The 19321-nt window shown below is 43.8% G+C and overlaps 1 protein-coding gene across 1 annotated transcript in view; it reads left to right on the top strand.

Annotated features, from left to right (window-relative positions):
- The window catches only part of LOC310785640 (cell adhesion molecule CEACAM5-like), a 56946-nt gene extending 38585 nt beyond the window's left edge, over window positions 1-18361 (top strand). Inside the window, exons 6-10 of the mRNA XM_083646785.1 lie at window positions 4164-4442; window positions 5093-5347; window positions 8122-8239; window positions 12287-12329; window positions 14010-18361. Of these exons, the coding sequence (XP_083502911.1) occupies window positions 4164-4442; window positions 5093-5347; window positions 8122-8239; window positions 12287-12308 (674 nt within the window). The 3' untranslated portion in view covers window positions 12309-12329; window positions 14010-18361. The remainder of the gene's footprint in view (window positions 1-4163; window positions 4443-5092; window positions 5348-8121; window positions 8240-12286; window positions 12330-14009) is intronic.
- The last annotated feature ends 960 nt before the right edge of the window (window positions 18362-19321 follow it).

Genomic DNA, 19321 nt, shown 5'->3' on the forward strand with positions numbered 1-19321 from the left:
TGGTGTAGCACCTCCTCGTCTCTACTATCTCTGGAAGAAACCTATATAAACTGGTATAGCACCTCCTCGTCTCTACTATCTCTGGAAGAAACCCATATAAACTGGTATAGCACCGCCTCGTCTCTACTATCTCTGGAAGAAACCCATATAAACTGGTATAGCATCTCCTCGTCTCTACTATCTCTAGAAGAAACCCATATAAACTGGTATAGCACCGCCTCATCTCTACTATCTCTGCAAGAAACCCATATAAACTGGTATAGCACCGCCTCATCTATACTATCTCTGCAAGAAACCCATATAAACTGGTATAGCACCGCCTCGTCTATAGTATCTCTGGAAGAAACCCATATAAACTGGTATAGCACCACCTCGTCTCTACTATCTCTGCAAGAAACCCATATGAACTGGTATAGCACCGCCTCGTCTATACTATCTCTGCAAGAAACCCATATAAACTGGTATAGCACCGCCTCGTCTATACTATCTCTGCAAGAAACCCATATAAACTGGTATAGCACCGCCTCGTCTATACTATCTCTGGAAGAAACCCATATAAACTGGTATAGCACCACCTCGTCTCTACTATCTCTGCAAGAAACCCATATAAACTGGTATAGCACCGCCTCGTCTATACTATCTCTGCAAGAAACCCATATAAACTGGTATAGCACCGCCTCGTCTATACTATCTCTGCAAGAAACCCATATAAACTGGTATAGCACCGCCTCGTCTATGCTATCTCTGCAAGAAACCCATATAAACTGGTATAGCACCGCCTCATCTCTACTATCTCTGCAAGAAACCCATATAAACTGGTATAGCACCGCCTCGTCTATACTATCTCTGCAAGAAACCCATATAAACTGGTATAGCACCGCCTCGTCTATACTATCTCTGCAAGAAACCCATATAAACTGGTATAGCACCTCCTCGTCTCTACTATCTCTGGAAGAAACCCATATAAACTGGTATAGCACCACCTTGTCTATACTATCTCTGGAAGAAACCCATATAAACTGGTATAGCACCTCCTCGTCTCTACTATCTCTGCAAGAAACCCATATAAACTGGTATAGCACCGCCTCGTCTATACTATCTCTGCAAGAAACCCATATAAACTGGTATAGCACCGCCTCATCTATACTATCTCTGCAAGAAACCCATATAAACTGGTATAGCACCGCCTCGTCTCTACTATCTCTGGAAGAAACCCATATAAACTGGTATACCACCTCCTCGTCTATAGTATCTCTGGAAGAAACCCATATAAACTGGTATAGCACCGCCTGGTCTATAGTATCTCTGCAAGAAACCCATATAAACTGGTATAGCACCGCCTGGTCTCTACTATCTCTGGAAGAAACCCATATAAACTGGTATAGCACCGCCTCGTCTCTACTATCTCTGGAAGAAACCCATATAAACTGGTATAGCACCGCCTCGTCTCTACTATCTCTGGAAGAAACCCACATAAACTGGTATAGCACCGCCTCGTCTCTACTATCTCTGGAAGAAACCCATATAAACTGGTATAGCACCGCCTCGTCTCTATCTCTGGAAGAAACCCATATAAACTGGTATAGCACCGCCTCGTCTCTACTATCTCTGGAAGAAACCCATATAAACTGGTATAGCACTGCCTCGTCTCTACTATCTCTGGAAGAAACCCATATAAACTGGTATAGCACCGCCTGGTCTATACTATCTCTGCAAGAAACCCATATAAACTGGTATAGCACCGCCTCGTCTATACTATCTCTGGAAGAAACCCATATAAACTGGTATAGCACCGCCTCGTCTATACTATCTCTGGAAGAAACCCATATAAACTGGTATAGCACCTCCTCCTCTCTACTATCTCTGGAAGAAACCCATATATGACAGACTGAAACTGTTCTTTGTCTACACGCCCTCTAGCTGTGAAACTGTTGCATGGACACAGACACATTCGTCAAGTTGCTCGTCACCACACATATGCAGGTCATAAACCCTGTGGTGACCCACTGCAAATATATATATGACAGTTTTTCTACATTCCTTCCTCCTACCGAGGTGTTTAAACATTGTGTAACGCACACCAAGACCTGCTCTGCAAAGGGTTCATGTCTTGTGGAGTGTGGCATCACTAACAGCACATTTTGGAGGGGGGGGAGGATGTTGTTTTCAAGTTGGCGGCAGACTACCATTGTGTGTGTGTGTGTGTGTGTGTGTGTGTGTGTGTGTGTGTGTGTGTGTGTGTGTGTGTGTGCAATTCCAAAACCTGCTTGGTTGGAGGATGGTCTTTCAGTATGCCCTGAAGTCTTGGGAATGTTTTTTTTCTCTGTATATGATAGGAGGGAATTAGAGAGAGAGAGAGAGAGAGAGAGAGAGAGAGAGAGAGAGAGAGAGAGAGAGAGATTATACATGTACAATTCTAGGCAAATTTTCTTTACCTATATTACTTTGTTTGTTAGCAGAATTTCTCAAAAGTGGAAGAATGGATTTGCATGAAATTTGGTGGAAAGTTTGTTCATGGGCCAAAGACGAAATGATTAACTTTTCACACTGATTGGCCAAGCGGGGCGTGGCAGTGGGCATGGGTTCTCGCCAAAAGGCATATTTCAAACTGATCCACATAACACCGTCAAACTTTGTGGCCAATCAGCAGACAGAAGAAGAGGCAAACCCTCCATTATTGGACCAATCAAACAAAATGGAGGCACTGGAGATGCTGGAATGGTCCTGTATGACTAAGAGTTGAGGAGGATTTTGTTTGTTTGTTTTTTACTACTACTATTGAGTCAATCAGGGAGGAAGACACACAGAGGGAGTTGAGACTCGGGGGTGGAGTCAGAATATGACCAGTCAACTACCTGGGCATGTAAACACTCTGACTCATGTACCTGGAAAACGAAACAGCTGGCTGGCTGGCTGGCTGGCTGGCTGGCTGGATGGCTGGCTGGCTGGCTGGCTGGCTCCTGTATACATTCATCTGCCCATTATCGATGTGATCAAATGAAATTGGTGTGACAGAACTCAAACTTTTGGTCTGCTGCTCCCATGTTCAGACAAGGTTTTGGATGAGTCTCGTTGCATTCCCAACCAGCGGGTGACATCATTCCAAGATGGCCGCGCTGTGAATATGGTCTATAGCTAATCCGCTGAATTAAAAGACAAGTTTAGAGCCTGAGTCTTTCAAACCTCTAATGTCTCTAATGTCGTGTGTTGCTGTGATGAGTCTGGAATCTGTTTGAGCCTCTGTTTTAAACCTGCGTCTGACCATCTGTTCTGTGCCTCTTTAAACATGCTCTCTCAGTCTTTCTCTCTCTCTCTCTCTCTCTCTCTCTCTCACACACACACACACACACACACACACACACACACTTGGCATCCCTCGCTCACTCTCTCATCACATTTTCCATCTCTCTCTGTTATCTCTCTCCCTCTGACATTTTACAGTCCTCCCTCACTCTCTCCCATGATTATCTTCAATCTCTCTCTCTCTCTCTCACTCTCTCTCTCATGAGTTCAGTTTAATTAATTGAGCGAGGGTGCATCTCTACATAGCACTTTTCTTTCTTTTTGCATGGAGGCACTACCTGGAGCACTTTTGACAGTGAAATCAGATGATGACATCACAAGCTAACCAGCTGCTTAGCTCTTCTAGCAGACAACACAGTGTTGTGGAACAAGCAAAGGCTGACCAGATGTTTCCAATACCTCTATCCATACAGCCTTCATGATCGCTCTTACAGTAACATACATTCACTGATTACAATGTCCTATTTCTCCACCGCCACTTTCACTTTCTCCATATTTGTTGTTGCTATGGGAAACGGCCAACGTCTCCGTCATTGTGATTGGTCGCCTGGAGAAGGCCTTTTGTGCGCCTTGCGTCCGCCTCCCGCTCCTTTTGATCGGGAAAGGGCGCTGGTGCTCAGAGAAAAACACTATGATGGACACAAACCTTAATTGGCATGAAGTAAATAATCGGTATATATTTCCAAAGCTTTGCTGGTACTGTAATAAACAATCATAACATAAATGATGACGATGAAAAAGTCCAATAAGATCAAAAGAAACAATTAGAATAATGGCAATAACAAATAATATCTAGTAGGTAGAAGAGAAAATACAGTAAAATAACTCAAATAAAAGCTGTATCTCCTCCATGTTTACAGAGGAGATCTCAGGCAGCAAGATCACCGCTCCCACTACAACCCTCATCGCCGGCAAGCAGACGGCCATCCTGAGTTGCCAGGCGACGGTGGGCAACGTGACGACCCGGGTGTGGCTAAAGGACAACAAGCCTCTGTTGCCTAACGCCCGCGTGGTGCTGTCCCAGGACGGCAGCACCGTCACCATGAAGCCGGTGAAGAAGGAGGACAACGGAGAGTACAAGTGCCAGCTCTCCAACAAAGTCAGCACCGACAGCACCAGCTACAAGATGGTGGTCAACTGTGAGTGGACCACAGGGTTTGCTTCTCTTTTGGTACAGTCTCGACCAGTGATACTCAACTCGCAGGCTGGGCGCCAGATGACACGTTAGGGTGCAGAGTGGCCGGCCGACCAGTTTCTACTGCACAAAGAAAACTCATGTGAAATAAAGTTTGACTGAGCTCCAGCTAAATTGTCAAATACCGCCGTCTGCTCGCCACCCTGGCACAAATATGTACCTAACATATCTAACTATCCTGTGTGCACAAAATTGTCAGACTAAACTCCGGCTGACACCCCAAAAACCTACAATCCGCTACTGTACAGAAAAAAAGAATATGAATGTTTGTTTAACTGGCCCCTGGCTTCCTATCATTATACAAAAGTGGCCCCCAGACAAAGCAAGTTGAGTATCCCTGCTCTAAACTCTGGCTGCAGTGGTTCATACTGTATGGCATTTATTGGCATGTCTTTATTGTTGCTGACAGTGTTTTTGTATGTATGTTGTTGGATCTCTATATAGGCCGTTACTATTTCCAGGTATACTCTGGGGAAGGGGAGGGGGGGCTGCCTATAGTCCCCCTTTAACCGTGGTGCTGTATTGATTTATACTGATATTAAAAACCCCAATGAAAACTCTTAGCCCGGTTCTCTCCTCTCTGTCTGTCTCCAGTCGGTCCTGAGCCAGTGACGATGACGGGTGAAGTTGAAGTGGAGGTGACCGACACCGTGTCCATCAAATGCTCGGCTGTCTCCATGCCCCCTGCCAGCTACACCTGGAAGTTTAACAGCTCCATGACCGCCGTGACCACAGCCGAGTACAACATCCCCAAAGCCACCTACCAGAACACGGGGACGTACACCTGCATCGCCCACAATGCCATCACCGGCGTGACCCTCCAAAGCAAGCACACCCTGTCTGTCAGAGGTCAGATCCAAGTCTCAAGGCTACAACCTCACATTTGATTTTTTAAAGGAATACGTCCACTTTTTGGGGAGATTGGCCCCTTTTTGAAGTGAAAAAAAGTACAGAACCAAAATCATAGATCATTAACGCTTTAGCATAAACGATGTTGAGGAGGTTCAATGCTAACACATTAGCATACACTATGTTGAGTGGTAGGAGGCTTAATGCTAATGCATTAGCGTATACTATATATAGCGTTGAGTTTGCCTGGGTCCAGACCTTCGAAACCGCGCCCACTCCACAGACTTGTGTTTTGGCTGTATGCTTCTGGTCTGGCATCATGAGATGCAAATGTCTGTCGATTAGCAATCAGTGTCAATAAACAGCGCAATGGGCGGAACATGCCGTTGTCAAGTGCGCTGATGGCAATGGCGGCCACCATAGATGAGATCGAGGCTTTTTTAAAAGCTTTACAAATGTTTACATTCACACGTATTCACGTAGACATTCACACACGGATGGTGGCAGGCTGCTAGCATGCAGGGTGCTGTCACAGCCACCGAGAGCAAACTGGCCTTCATCAGTATATCTTGGCCAAGAATACTTCAACATGCAGACTGGGGGAGTCGGGGATCGAACCACCGACCTCTTTTATCCAAAGCGATTAGTGGACAAAAGAAAATTGATGAATAGTGATAAATAGTTGTTAGTGCTTTTACTTATTTGGTCTGTATTCATAATCATTCAACTGGAAAATTTACCAATGGATCAATCTCCAAAAAACTTTGTGCATTCCTTTAACCCTTTGTGACACAGAGTGCTGTTAATCCATGTTTGTTTCTGAAATGAAAAGATGCTTATATGTTCGGCTGAATCCGTGCAGCAATCTCAGATTGGAGGTCCACTTTCACACAGTTCCACAGTCACACCTTGAAGCTGCTGCAGTGCCACCACAGACCTCTAGTCTTGGAAATTGAGCAATTTGGGCTTAAATGCCTTTAATACCCAAGAGCGCCTGAGTAGCAGTTGTTGCGGGAGGCGAGAGTTTGTGAATGATTACATTTTATTTTATTCTCTAAATCAAATCAGCTAATTATAGGATACAATTCAGATGTGACTCCATCCTCTGTAAACCTGGGCTAAACTCTATACTTCCTGCCTCCCATTTTTCCATCCCTGATTCTCTCTGAAGCTGATCCTTGACACCTGTTCACATTCACATTACAGGCATTTAACTGAAGCTGTTCTCCACAGCAACTTACAACTGTAGAAATAACGGTTAAATCACTGACAGTCAACCAATAGGTAAGATTACAGAACAGAGGCACAGAGATTTGATACAGTGTATCAGTGTAACTCAACCGCTTCCTGAGTCAGTAGCCATGTGACGCAGCACTCATCATGTGTTTATCATGAACCCATTCATAAAACCAGCCATGACAGCGTGCTACTGCTGCTATCATTTTCACTTTGTGAGTCTGTGTGTGTGTGTGTGTGTCATCATGGCATAATGTGCTCCTGGAGACACCTTTCATAGCTGGATCTATCACATAGCGATAGCGTCAAAACTGCAAGATGAAACCATGAAACTTTACAGTAGTGTGTAGTTGTGATCACAATGACGGCCGAGTTTGAATGAGTGTGATCCGAGCAAGGGGACCATCTTCCCCCTTCCCCCCCACACACACACGTTATATGCCCCTGGCCCATATTCATTTTCATATTTATATTATGTATTATATTTATTATTTTTATTATATTTATTATATTATTATTGTTATTGTTATTGTTATTGTTATTATTATTATTATTATTATCATTATTATTATTATTATTATTGATGTTGTTATTGTTGTTGTTGTTGTTGTCGTCGTCGTCGTCAGAGTAGCCGAATGTAGGCTTCACATTTTTCATCATTTTGGAATGAGACTCACTCCATACAGTTAACACTATGTGATGTGTAACACAGCTTCCCGTCTCACACAGTCTCCTATACCATATATACCATACCATATACATTATACCATACCATATATACCATAGCATATATACCATACCATATATACCATACCATATATACCATACCATACCAAATATACCATACCATATATACCATACCATATACCATACCATACCATATTTACCATACCATATATACCATACCATATACCATACCATACCATATATACCATACCATACCATATACCAAACCATACCATACCATATATACCAGTACATTCTCAGTGTACGTAATCATGATTAGTAATCCTTTGTTTGCTTTCTGTCCTCTTGGGCCCTTTACACGCCAACGCTCCCTGCATAAAACGGCAAACTTTTTTAGCGTTAGTGCCTTCCTTTTACACGGGAACGGTGTTATTGGGGCCTGAAAACGCAGAAAAAGTGAAAATTAATTAATCAGTCCCGCATTAACACCACACCCACCCACTCAGCATGCAACTGATTCATCCTCAATACTGTATGTAGCCTACTGTGCAGAGACACCCTGGATTTTCGATGTTTTGTTTGTTTTCCGCATTATGGTGTCAGTACACTGTTCTTTACAGTAAAATCTTTCTATATCTAGAAACTTTTCAGTTAATTGTTTTTGAAAGAATCTTTGCTTTGCACAGTATTGTACTTGTAATGACTTTTTAGTGCAATGCTGAACACACTTCATATTGTATTCATAAGAGAGTCACAGAAACTCTTTTTAGTCTGTTCCAATTCGGGATTCGGGAATCGATCGTTAACCCACATTGACTATATTGATCATATAAACCATCTTGTTGTTTCAGAGGAGGGCACGCTGCACGGGGGTCTCTCAGATGGCGCCATCGCTGGGATCGTCATCGGCGTCCTCATCGCCGTGGTGGCCGCCATCGCTGCAGTGATCTACCTCAGACGGAAACAAGCGTAAGTCTGCTGTGTGCTTTCTCAAGCTGTGTGGGCGTGGCCTGGGATTTAACAGTGGGTCACGGGCTGAGATCTGGGGGTCTGTGAGTGCTGTGGGTTTCAGGCCTTTTATCTATGAATCTATCCTCATGACCAGCTCAGTGGCCTTGTGGTTTCAGTGTCCACCCTGAGACTAGGAGGTTGTGAGTTCGATCCCCGGCCGAGTCATACCAAAGACTATAAAAATGGGACCCATTTGCCTCCCTGCTTGGCACTCAGCATCTAAGGGTTGGAATTGGGGGGTTAGATCACCATATGATTCCCGAGCGCGGGCACTGCTGCTGCTCACCGCTCACCCAGGGGATGGGTCAAATGCGGAGAACAAATTTCGCACACTCAGGTGTGTGACAATCATTGGGACTTTACCATCCCTTACCTAAAACTGCTCTGTGTCAGCCCTGGTCTCTTAAAGGAGAATGCTGGTGTCATTTAGAGTCACATTTCCCCCAGTCACTGTCCTGTGCATGCTGAATGTCATTTGACTTGAGTAACATTTACTTGAATTTTGTCATCTTGAGAAAACAAACTTGACGGTGTCCCAATGAGCAAAGATGCCATAAATAAGAAGATTGGTGGTTGTGACAGTGAAGTTCATGTGCCCAGCGCTTTTGTCAAGAAAGTAGTTCCGGCTATGTATTTACTTTGAAAATGATGATGTCTCATCATCTTGCATTATTATTCAATGACGTGGTGAAGGGACGAGTCATGTCTCTGAACTCTCTGAACTCCAAATCGCTATGAACGTCTGCAATTCCAAAATGGCAGAGGCTGCAGTTAATTACTTAAAGGGGGACTTACCCCCCCCCCCCCCCCCCCCCCCCCCCCGGCCAGATATGTGACAAAACGGCATGCTGCTTGATTTGGGGGGGGGGGGGTAACCATGGGAAAAACCAAGAAAAGAAGGTGAAAAACGTCAGGTTGTACCACATTTTGGCCATTTTTGAGGGCAAAAAAAAGCAGGTTTGAACCCATAGAGGGCACTTATGTGGCTGAAAATGATACAAATGGTACAATGGTAACAGTTTGGTCTCAAATGTGGAAATTTTGACCAGAATTCTTCACACACCACCCCGAAAGCCATATATATTGGTTAAAAGCTGGAAAAAAGTGTTTTGGGGGTTAGTTACACTTTAATCATTTTAAATCACTTTTCTTTAAACCATTTTAAAGTTATGAAATGTATGACAAGAAAAGCTTGTGATGATATTGTATCACAATTTAAATCGCAATTGCAATATTCTGTCAAATAATCACAATTAGATTTTCTGATCAATATGTTTCAGCATAATTTTATCTTTCACCTGCATTATTCTTAACACTTGAAATCGACTTTAAAAACACAAGTGGTCACCTTACATCTCCCAAAGGCTTAAAGTCCCTGGAAACCAGAAATATTTTATTATTATTTAGCATTTTGAGTTCATCACATCACAGGAGCCTATGTTAATAAGCCACCAGCCAAATTTGAACGATGATGAACGTCGCAAAGTATATAAATTTTGGTTTGACAGTGTGGCAAAAGTAATGATAATCAATTATTTTTTAGAGTGTATTTTCTCCCGCGGACTGTGTGGGCGTGTCCTGTCTGCAGCAGGGACATTTCCCAGAGAGAGAGGTTGTGTGTGTGTGTGTGTGTGTGTGTGTGTGTGTGTGTGTGTGTGTGTGTGTGTGTGTGTGTGTGTGTGTGTGTGTGTGTGTGTGTGTGTGTGTGTCGTGCTGACTGACGGTCATCTGTCTATCTGTCTGCACGCGCGCACACACAGCACACACAGCAGCGCTGTGCACTTGCAGGCAGAGGAGAGATCTCTCCCTCTCAAGGTTTCTACACACCGCTGACGAGTAAGCGATAAACTCGCAGATAGATAGACAGATAGATAGATAGATGTTGGTTCTTAAAAGAGCCTTTGTGTTGACGCAATGCGTAGTTAGCTAGCTGCAAAAAGGTGTGGGACCACTAGAACTCTGAAGAGAGATGGAGGCAAAATGTGCGGGACTGCGTGTTGCGTGCGTGTACAAAGGTTATATAGAGCTTATGACGTCATAAGCTCCTGCATTTTAGCACCTCACGGACTGCTCTCTTCAATGAGGAAGTATCTTGTAGAATCTTGTAGAAAAGTGTCGATTTTAAGGCTTTGGGTTGAAAGTAATGTATAATAATTTCGGAGACACACAATTACTAACATAAGACCCTAAATAACATAGTTAGAACGTTTTTGTGGATTTTGGTTTCCAGGGACTTTAAGCCTCCAAAGCAGCTGAACTGTTACATGTGGGTCTAATGTGAAAGTTGCTTAAATGTCCATTTTATTCTCTTCTTTTATTCTTTTATTTTCTTGTCAACCATTTTATGTGAAGCACTTTGAACTGCCTCTGTGTATGAAATGTGCTATACAAATAAACTTGACTTGACTTGACTTGACTTGACTTGCTAGTGTTGTGAATACAGAGGCACTGTGTCAGCTGCAGATGGCTGAAGCTGCCAGTTGAGCAGAGGTTAAAAGATCAGTTTTTCATTTTTTTCTCATGATGATCTCGCACGGATCCAACTGCACGTGCAAGGTGCATGCACGCGCAAAGTGCGATGCGCGGCGTGGCCTTGTGCGAGCATGCTGCGTGAAGTTGGCACTTGTATTGCACATTGTCTTAAAACTTGAATGGAATCAGGTGCGCCGATTTATGTCTGTGCCAGTGGGTGCCCATGCTTGCGCATGCCCGTCGCCCAACCCATCCCCCGATAAAGCGATAAAGCTGTAGTGACGCAAACGCACCATAGGAGATTTAGCAGCGACCTACACACACACACACACACACACACACACACACACACACTTCACACACCACTTCAGTTCGACAGAATAGGAACAAGGGACCGAAGCACTCTAAACCACACACTCATCTCAGCACCATAGAACATGAACAGCATGATCAGAGACCCACACAGACCCATTGATTGAGAGATCAAAGGTTTTAACCAACATTAACATACACTACTACACCTCACCTGGAACTGGAAGTCGTACTCGTCACGGTTGCACTGGTGGTGGTGGAAAACGCACTAGGTTTTGTGATCAAAAATCTCCTTATTTTGTTTTGGCTAGTTGTGTTGAGATATGTGTCAGTCTGTCACTCTCTCTGAGATATCGCTCAAGTGCACAGCACAAGTGTGTTTACGTCACTACGTCAGCAGGGTCACGTAGAGTGCACTGACTCATGCAGCCAATCAGATTAATGGGCTATGTTTTGATCAACTCATTTTGTAACCCGGGGCCGCCGGCGGGCCTCGGGTGGGTGGAGTTTGCTATCAAATCAATGTAAAATGACTCGACCCCGCTCAGTCACAGCCCAGAGCAGAGCACCCACGGGGAAATGAGGGGAGTGAGAGAGAGAGATAGATGTCTATCTGCCTGTGGCACAGGCTGGGGGGGGGGGCTGCGTCAGGAAGGTGAAGGAGCTGAGGCCGCCACCAGAGGGGGTTGCAGCCCCGGCAGCTTCCCACTTCCAGCGCTGTTGTTTGGAGCGGTGGGTATATCTCAGGTTGGAACGGAAATCACGTTATCTTGTTCTCATCCAGTCTGCGTACCATCCGCAACCACGCATGATGTCATCTCAGCTGATATTGCAGACTGTGGCGTGCATTATCATGTCTGACGCAGCATCGCGGTGTAGGCCTATATGTGCTAATCGGTTACATGGTGCCACTCCGACGTTCTGCCACTCCGAAATATCGGCACTCAGAAAGGGATCATGTGTATGTTCCCCGGGTTCTATATTCCCCGTTTTTCACGCCAAACCTAACCTCCCCCCATGCCTAAACCTAACCTCCCCCAGACCCTAACCCAAAACCTAACCTCTCCCACCCCCACGCCTAAACCTAAGGTCGGCATTGCGGCTTCTAAGGTGAACGACCGCCAGTCCGAATAATGGAAGTTAACGTTCGGAGTGGCAGGGCTTCGGAAAGGCAGACAGTTACCGTGCTAATCACTGTTTCTCCCCTCTGTTTTCCTTCAGGGCTGAGAGTACTCCTTACTAGAGACGTCACTGTGCACTGCTGGTAAGCCTCTCATTGAGAACTGCTTTTCAATCTTCATCTACACAGCACTTCATTGGTCGTGACTCACAACAAACAGAATGAGAGAGGCGCAATCTAGGGTAGTTGAAGGTAATATGATGACACCCCAGACAGGGTGAGGGGCAGAGCAGCAGCGTATCAGTTCAATACAGAACACGTCTTTTTGTTTACAAATACGGGACGATTCCATATTTTAAGGGACGGTTGGCAACCCTCAGTGGCGATTCTAGGGTCTATTGGGGCTCCAAGCCAGATTCCCTAAGGGGCCCCTCCAACCATGCACGGGCCGACATTTGACATGTTATTTTACTACAAATAATGCATTTTACCATCATTTCAAGTAGAATGATACCAGCCAAGCAAGAATATTTCAAGTGCTTCAAGTGCTTTACTGCAATATTTGGACCATATAATGATAATACAATTATCTCAACTTTAAAAGGTTACATGGGCTATATGTGCCAAAAAGCCATAAATTCACATCAAAGAACAAAGAAAAACAACAATTATAATTCAAGTTTAAACAGTAAGTGTGCAGCTGCTGCATGGAGATTTCATTGTACCTTTGGTTAAGACCAAATAATCTCTTTAAATGCTGTAAAGTGTTTTAGCAAAGAATATTGCAACATAAGTCTTTCAGAACATACAACAACTTTACTAGCTACATTATTTTTTATTATTATGACATTATTGTCATATTATTATGACACTTTTTCCCAATTTTGGCGACTTGACTTTGACCACTTGAAGCCAGATTAGAGGAATATTAACAGTAAGATTTTTTTTTTTAAAGGGCGCTCGATCATCTGCCTCGTGGGTGTATCTTCCTGCTCATAGGCAGGAGGTGGGGTGGCCGTTATTGTTGTCGTGGTGGTGATACTGCTGCTTGAGGTTCATGTAGGGTGTGACGTGTCATGATGGACAGGCACAGGTGTTGCTGTCTCGCTGGCGGGGGTGGATGTTGATCGAACTGATATGACAAAATAGAGGGGGGGAAAGGTTACCGTCATAAGAATCTTTACAGGGCATGGCATACTGTATCTTATCAATTAAAGTGGAATACTGAACTTACAGTTTTCATTATCAGCATTGGGAGGGGGCACGTTATCCTTCCTGCCGGTGTAAGGAACTTTAATAATGATCCTGAGGAGAGATAAGAAAGAAATGTGATACTTATAGCATGTTTACAAAGTCAATTCAAAATGATTTCACCTTATAATTCAACATGTTTAAAGTTGAAATGTTCTCTTAGGAGTCTAGGACACATAGCTGTCATTATAACTTTTTCATACAAGGTGCAAAATGTCCCTTTTTTTTGGGTCCACGGTGAAATGGTTAGTGCATGTTTGTTTGTTTGTCAGTCAGTCAATCTGTCTGTCTTCTATCTAGCCACTCAATAGATTAACTGTTTATTTTGTTGTTGTATTTGCTGAGTGAAGCAAATCTACTGGCCACTTTACCAGCATCTGGCTGGTGGCTGCTAGCCTGCTAAGGTTGTTGTGTCCTGGCTAAATTGTTAGCTTAGCTAGCTTGGTTAACTAGTTATCTGCTTAATCAGTAGCCCCTCATGGAGTCAGCTGTAGTGGCAATGCAATGTGTTGCACTTACCACTGTCTTTCTTTCTCTTTTCATCCTCCTCTTTCTTCTTCTTCTTCTTTTCAGCTCCAGACGGATAACTCCTCTTCATTTTTGCACCATTGATTTCATGCTGCAGAGCTGACTATCTTTCTGATGATGCGTCTTTCTTACTTTCACTTTCGCGCAGTACAGGGTGCAGGATGAAACTGAAAGTGTTTTTCACATGGTGGAAGGCAAGGTAGATGAGATGGGGCCCCACAAGGGAGGGTTCCTACTGTGATGTCATGTGAAATCGTCCATTGGTTTTATAAGGGGAGGGGGTTGCGGTCATTTCTGTGGAGTACATTTTGGCTGCCATAGGGGGCCCCCTAGTGGCTGGGGCTCCAAGCGGCTGCCTGGTTTGCCTGTCCTCTTACTCCGCATCTGGTTACAACAATGCCATGTCTGTTTTTTCTCAAGTAATGTCTGGTGTACCCCAGGGATCGGTCCTTGGCTCTATTCTCTTTTTTATCTATATGCTTCCCCTTCGTGACATTATCTGCAAATATGGTGTCAATTTTAACTGCTATGCTGACGATACCCAACTATATGTACCCGTAAAGCCACATGATCTCTCCCAACTCCTAAATTTAGAGGCATGTCTGTTAGATATAAACAAGGCTAGTTCGAAACCTAGCATATGGCCGGTGTGGTAAAGCGTGCACATATCATGTTTCTCATAGGATGATTGCAGAATTGGATGTTATCTGGAGTGGAAAATGTAGCCTAAAAAAAGGAAGTTTAACATTACTTGGCTTGTGTTAAATGAACCTGCCGTTTGTCAATTATAAACGTCATGCAGCTCTTTATTTTCGGTGGAGCAGTGGTCACTGGTCAAAAAAGTGGATAAACTAATTTCTGAGGCAGTTTTCTCACATCGTGAGAAAAAGGTGGATAAATAAACTTCAGTCGCCCATATAGTCTGCGAGACTATAAGGCTAGAACAACTGAAACTGAATCATATATGCCTATATAATTTTATTCTTATCAGCATCATTGTTTATTTTGTGGTTTTCTGGCACATTTACCCCGCTAGCCAGGGCGCTTCTCGCTCATAGTTAACAAAACCTAATCTGTTTCATTCAAACCTTAATCCAGAAGAATCACTGATGTTTCCCTCAATCTTAGCAAGTGTAGCGTGTGGAGGATGTGTAAAGAGGGGGGGAAGCAGACAGGGGGAGAAAAGCAGATCTCAAAAGTAAAGTAGGTATATAGTGAGCGTTTGTTTTTGTCAGTGAGCCTTGATGACAAGAGAGAGGAACGGAGCGGAGGAGAGTGGAGTCAGCACAGTTTAAAGAACAAAATGCAATTTATTTCATGCAAACCTAGTTGCGTGCACAGCCAGCAGTAACGTTAAGAGAGAGACATACAGACAGACAGACTGACTGACTCACTGACAGCTGTGCGTATTGGCTGTGTCTTTGTCTCGTAAAATAAGGTAATTTAAATAAAAGATTAACTCCAGATAGCCTACATGGATGTATTGCGCGTGTATATAGCCTACCGTAGTAGGCTGTACCGCCCTGCCTCGCTGTACTGCCCTCCCCCTGACTCGCAGGCAGCTCCGAGCCTCCGCCGCTCTGCTGTGCTTGTAAATAGGGGGTACGAATAGCCCCACAACACGACAGAAAATATTTACAGTCGGTACAAATAGACAGTCTGAAACATAAAACACACAGTGGTGTCTTTCATGCAGGCAAGAGAAACTGATGTCTGTCTGACCCACTGAGTGTGACCACAGCCGATAGAAAGAGATGCAGGATAGCCAAGTGAATGTGCTTCAAACACAAGGAGGAGACAGAAAGTAAACGCTGGAAGAAGAACGCTGGTCCGCCCGCAATATGCAATTAAGCAGGAGTACAGCGGTGATGACCAGTGAGCAGACCAGAAAACGGAGGGGGAGCAACAGCAGGACAGACCTAACCTGACGCTGCCAGATGGATGTAGGTTGGTTCACATTTGTGAACAATACCGCCCCCATCTGGCGGAGTCAGGTTAGGACAGACCAGGATGAGCACCCAAATCGGCGCCTAGGTCGGCGCCTAGATCGTCTGGACAAGTGGAGATGTAGGGCCGTTGGCACATGCGCACACCGGCCAAAAACTGGATGGGTTCAAATTTGTTGTTGTTAAATGCTTCTAAAACAGAGCTATTAGTTATTAGATCTACTAAACATGAGAAATTGTTCCCAAATGTGTGTAAATATTGATGGCTGTATTGTCCCTGAAAGTCCTACTGTTAAAAACCTCAGAGTGATTTTTTATTCTAATTTATTGTTCCAGTCTCATATTGCAGCTATTACCAAGACATCATTTTTTCATCTTCGTAACATTGCCAAAATCCACCCTATTTTATTTCTGCGCAGCGCCGAAACTGTAATCCATGCATCCTCTAGACTTGATTACTGTAATGTCCTTCTCTCTGGCCTCCCTAGTTGTGGTACGAGAAGTCTTCAGCTGGTACTGAATGCTGCAGCTAGAATATTGACTAAGACTAGAACATTTAATCATATTACACCCATTCTGGCCTCGCTTCACTGGTTACCAGTGCATGCTAGAGCTGATTTTAAGGTTCTTCTTTGAACATATAAGGCCTTGCATGGCTTTGCACCACCGTATTTATCTGAGCTTTTTACACTATGTACCGGCATGCCCAGGGTTCGAGTTATAGTCAGATAGCTATGGGGTCCCCCTAAATAAATAAAAATTGGTCAGTTTTTTCCTCAAATTGTGGCCGTTTTGTGGCGATTTAGAGGAATATCTAATATTAAATTTAATATTAGATTTAATAATAATGCCACCCAGTGGCAACGGCAATCGAACCCTATGGAGCCCAAGTGGCGCAAGGCTTGTGTGTCTGACTCTTGCCGTCTAACTCTGTTTACATTTTAAAAACTGCGACAGTTCACACAACTTTAACAGGACATATATATATTATACATCAAACTCTTGAGCTACTTCTGCTCTCACTCAGAATGTCAAAATACAAGCGATGTGATAGTTTTTGAGATATTAACAACTCATAACTGCCGCTGGGTGTCAAGTGACGTCACGCTGATTCGTCCTATACATACATACATTATACAATTTGCTGCTTTCCGAGCAGTTCTCTGCACTCCCCAAGAAACGCTATCTAAAAACAACAACAAGAAAACAGATGAATGGGGCAGCCATCCCCTACGGCCTACGCTACCGTTGCATAGCAACAACAGACCGGAAGTAACGAGAGTAACCTTACGAATGTGCACAGGTAATCAAGAACTAGTGAATGAAAAACAAATTGCACTTAACAAACAGCAGCATATTTCAGCAGATACAGTAGCAGCCTCTTGTTAGAACAAAAAACTGTAGGCTAAATACCGGTACTTACAAAATGAAAAGTCAGTCTCCTCTCCTCTCAGCCTGCGTCCACATCATCATCCGACGACCATAACGTTAGCTTAGCTACTAGCTAGTAGCAACCAACAGGTTGTTGTCCGTTGTCTGAAGCTGTTCTTTGTTTCTTTCTGAAACCGAAGCTATCCAGGCTTGGCAGCTTCAGCCTTTTTTCGGTGGCATAGTAACGCTATACTAAAGATTAATATCTTGTTGTCTCAGGCGGCTGTTTACATCACGTGATGGTTGCATCTTGTGGCTTCTTCTCCCCGCAACTCGGTTGTAGTAGAAGAACACGCGCTCATGGGCGGCGCATGGTGGCTTGGAGGTGAAATGCAGCCTATTTCACACAACAATTCACACGGTTGTTTTGGGAAAACTGAAAACATGTTTCTTATTTAGCCTATTTATCTAGTTAACATAAATAATACTAATTCTTACATCGAAAAATTTGTTATTTGGGGGGGGGGGGGAACGTTATATTTGTGGGGGTCCCACAAGTGTTCTGGACTATGGGGTCCCAGACTCTATCTATGGGGTCCAAGACCCCATAGGTCCCCCCATAACTCGAACCCTGGCATGCCCCCTTCGCTCTCTCCATGCTGGTCTTCTAGCCATTCCCGTGGTTAACAAATGGTTGGTTCCAGAGCTTTTGCCTACCGCGCCCCCTATCGGTTGGGTTTGTCACATTTTAAAACAGAGCATTGTTTGTTATACTTTGTCCTATGCTTTCTTTTAAGTGTAAAGTGTATTGGGACCATGCTTCATGGTGATTTTGCACTTTAAATAAAAATGGATTGATTGATTGATTGATTGATTGATTGATTGATCGATTGATTGATTGATTGATTGATCGATCGATCGATTGATTGATTGATCGATCGATCGATCGATCGATCAATATCTCTTTCAACAACCTTACTGAAGGTGGCCAATGTCGGATTCGGTGCTCCAGGAGGAACAAATGTAGATTCATTTTTAAATTTGTCAGATACAGTGGCCGATTGAGTAGAATTACGGAGAAAAAAATGCTTGAAGTGTAATTGTCTAAAAGACACTGGATGAGTCAAAAACAGCTAGATTTTATTAAAAAGGAGTTTCCCACAACCCCAGTGCTCTATCTTTTGCCTAAGATTCACAAGACTTTGAATAACCCTCCTGGGCGACCTATCATTTTAAGCAATGGGTCTCTATTGAAACCTTTGAGTCAGTTTGTAGATGTTTATATAAAAGACTTAGCTTAAGCACTACCCTCTCATAGCCGACACACGTGATGTGTTAAGACAGTTGGCAGATATAACTCTACCCAAAGAAGCATTCCTGGTCAACTTTGATGTTGAGAGCATACCATAGTGAAACTCAATCTATTATCTTTGAAACGACTCATATAAATTCTGCTTCAGGCACTCACCTTCAATCTGGAAGCTGGAGCTGAAGAGGTTGTTGCTCTTGCTCATTTCAGACAGTGGGTTGGTGTGGCCGCCCTCCGCCTTGTCCACCGACGTCTCCATGAGAACAGAAGGGCCCTCACCTTCTCCATCGGGGGCTCTTATAATGCTGCGTGATGTAAGGAAAAACCAACATTCTCTGGGGAGGAAGTATCTGATTTGAGGATGAGGTGGACAAAACTCGGCATAAAATAAAATAAAAAATAAAAAACATGCAGTGTATAGTTCGTAGAATGGGGAAGTTGGGTGACTGGTCACAGAGACCCATTTGCCTGACACACAGGCCCCATCAAGTTCAGTCTGCTTAAGACACTGGTAGACTGAAACTGAATTGTTCATGTACACTATCAATCAAAGGTTTGGATGCACCACATTTTTCTTTTTCTTTTTGTACTATTTACTTTTTTTTTTTACTAAGATGTCAAAGCTAGTCAACAAATAGCCAACAGGTTCTCATTCCCAGGATCAGGCACATGCACAGATAGACCCCAGGTGTACGGCAACCATTTTAGGGCATCCTCCTCATTCAGAGGTT

This window comes from Poromitra crassiceps (assembly GCF_964638095.1).
Source record: "Poromitra crassiceps genome assembly, chromosome: 11".
Taxonomy (NCBI): Eukaryota; Metazoa; Chordata; class Actinopteri; order Beryciformes; family Melamphaidae; genus Poromitra; species Poromitra crassiceps.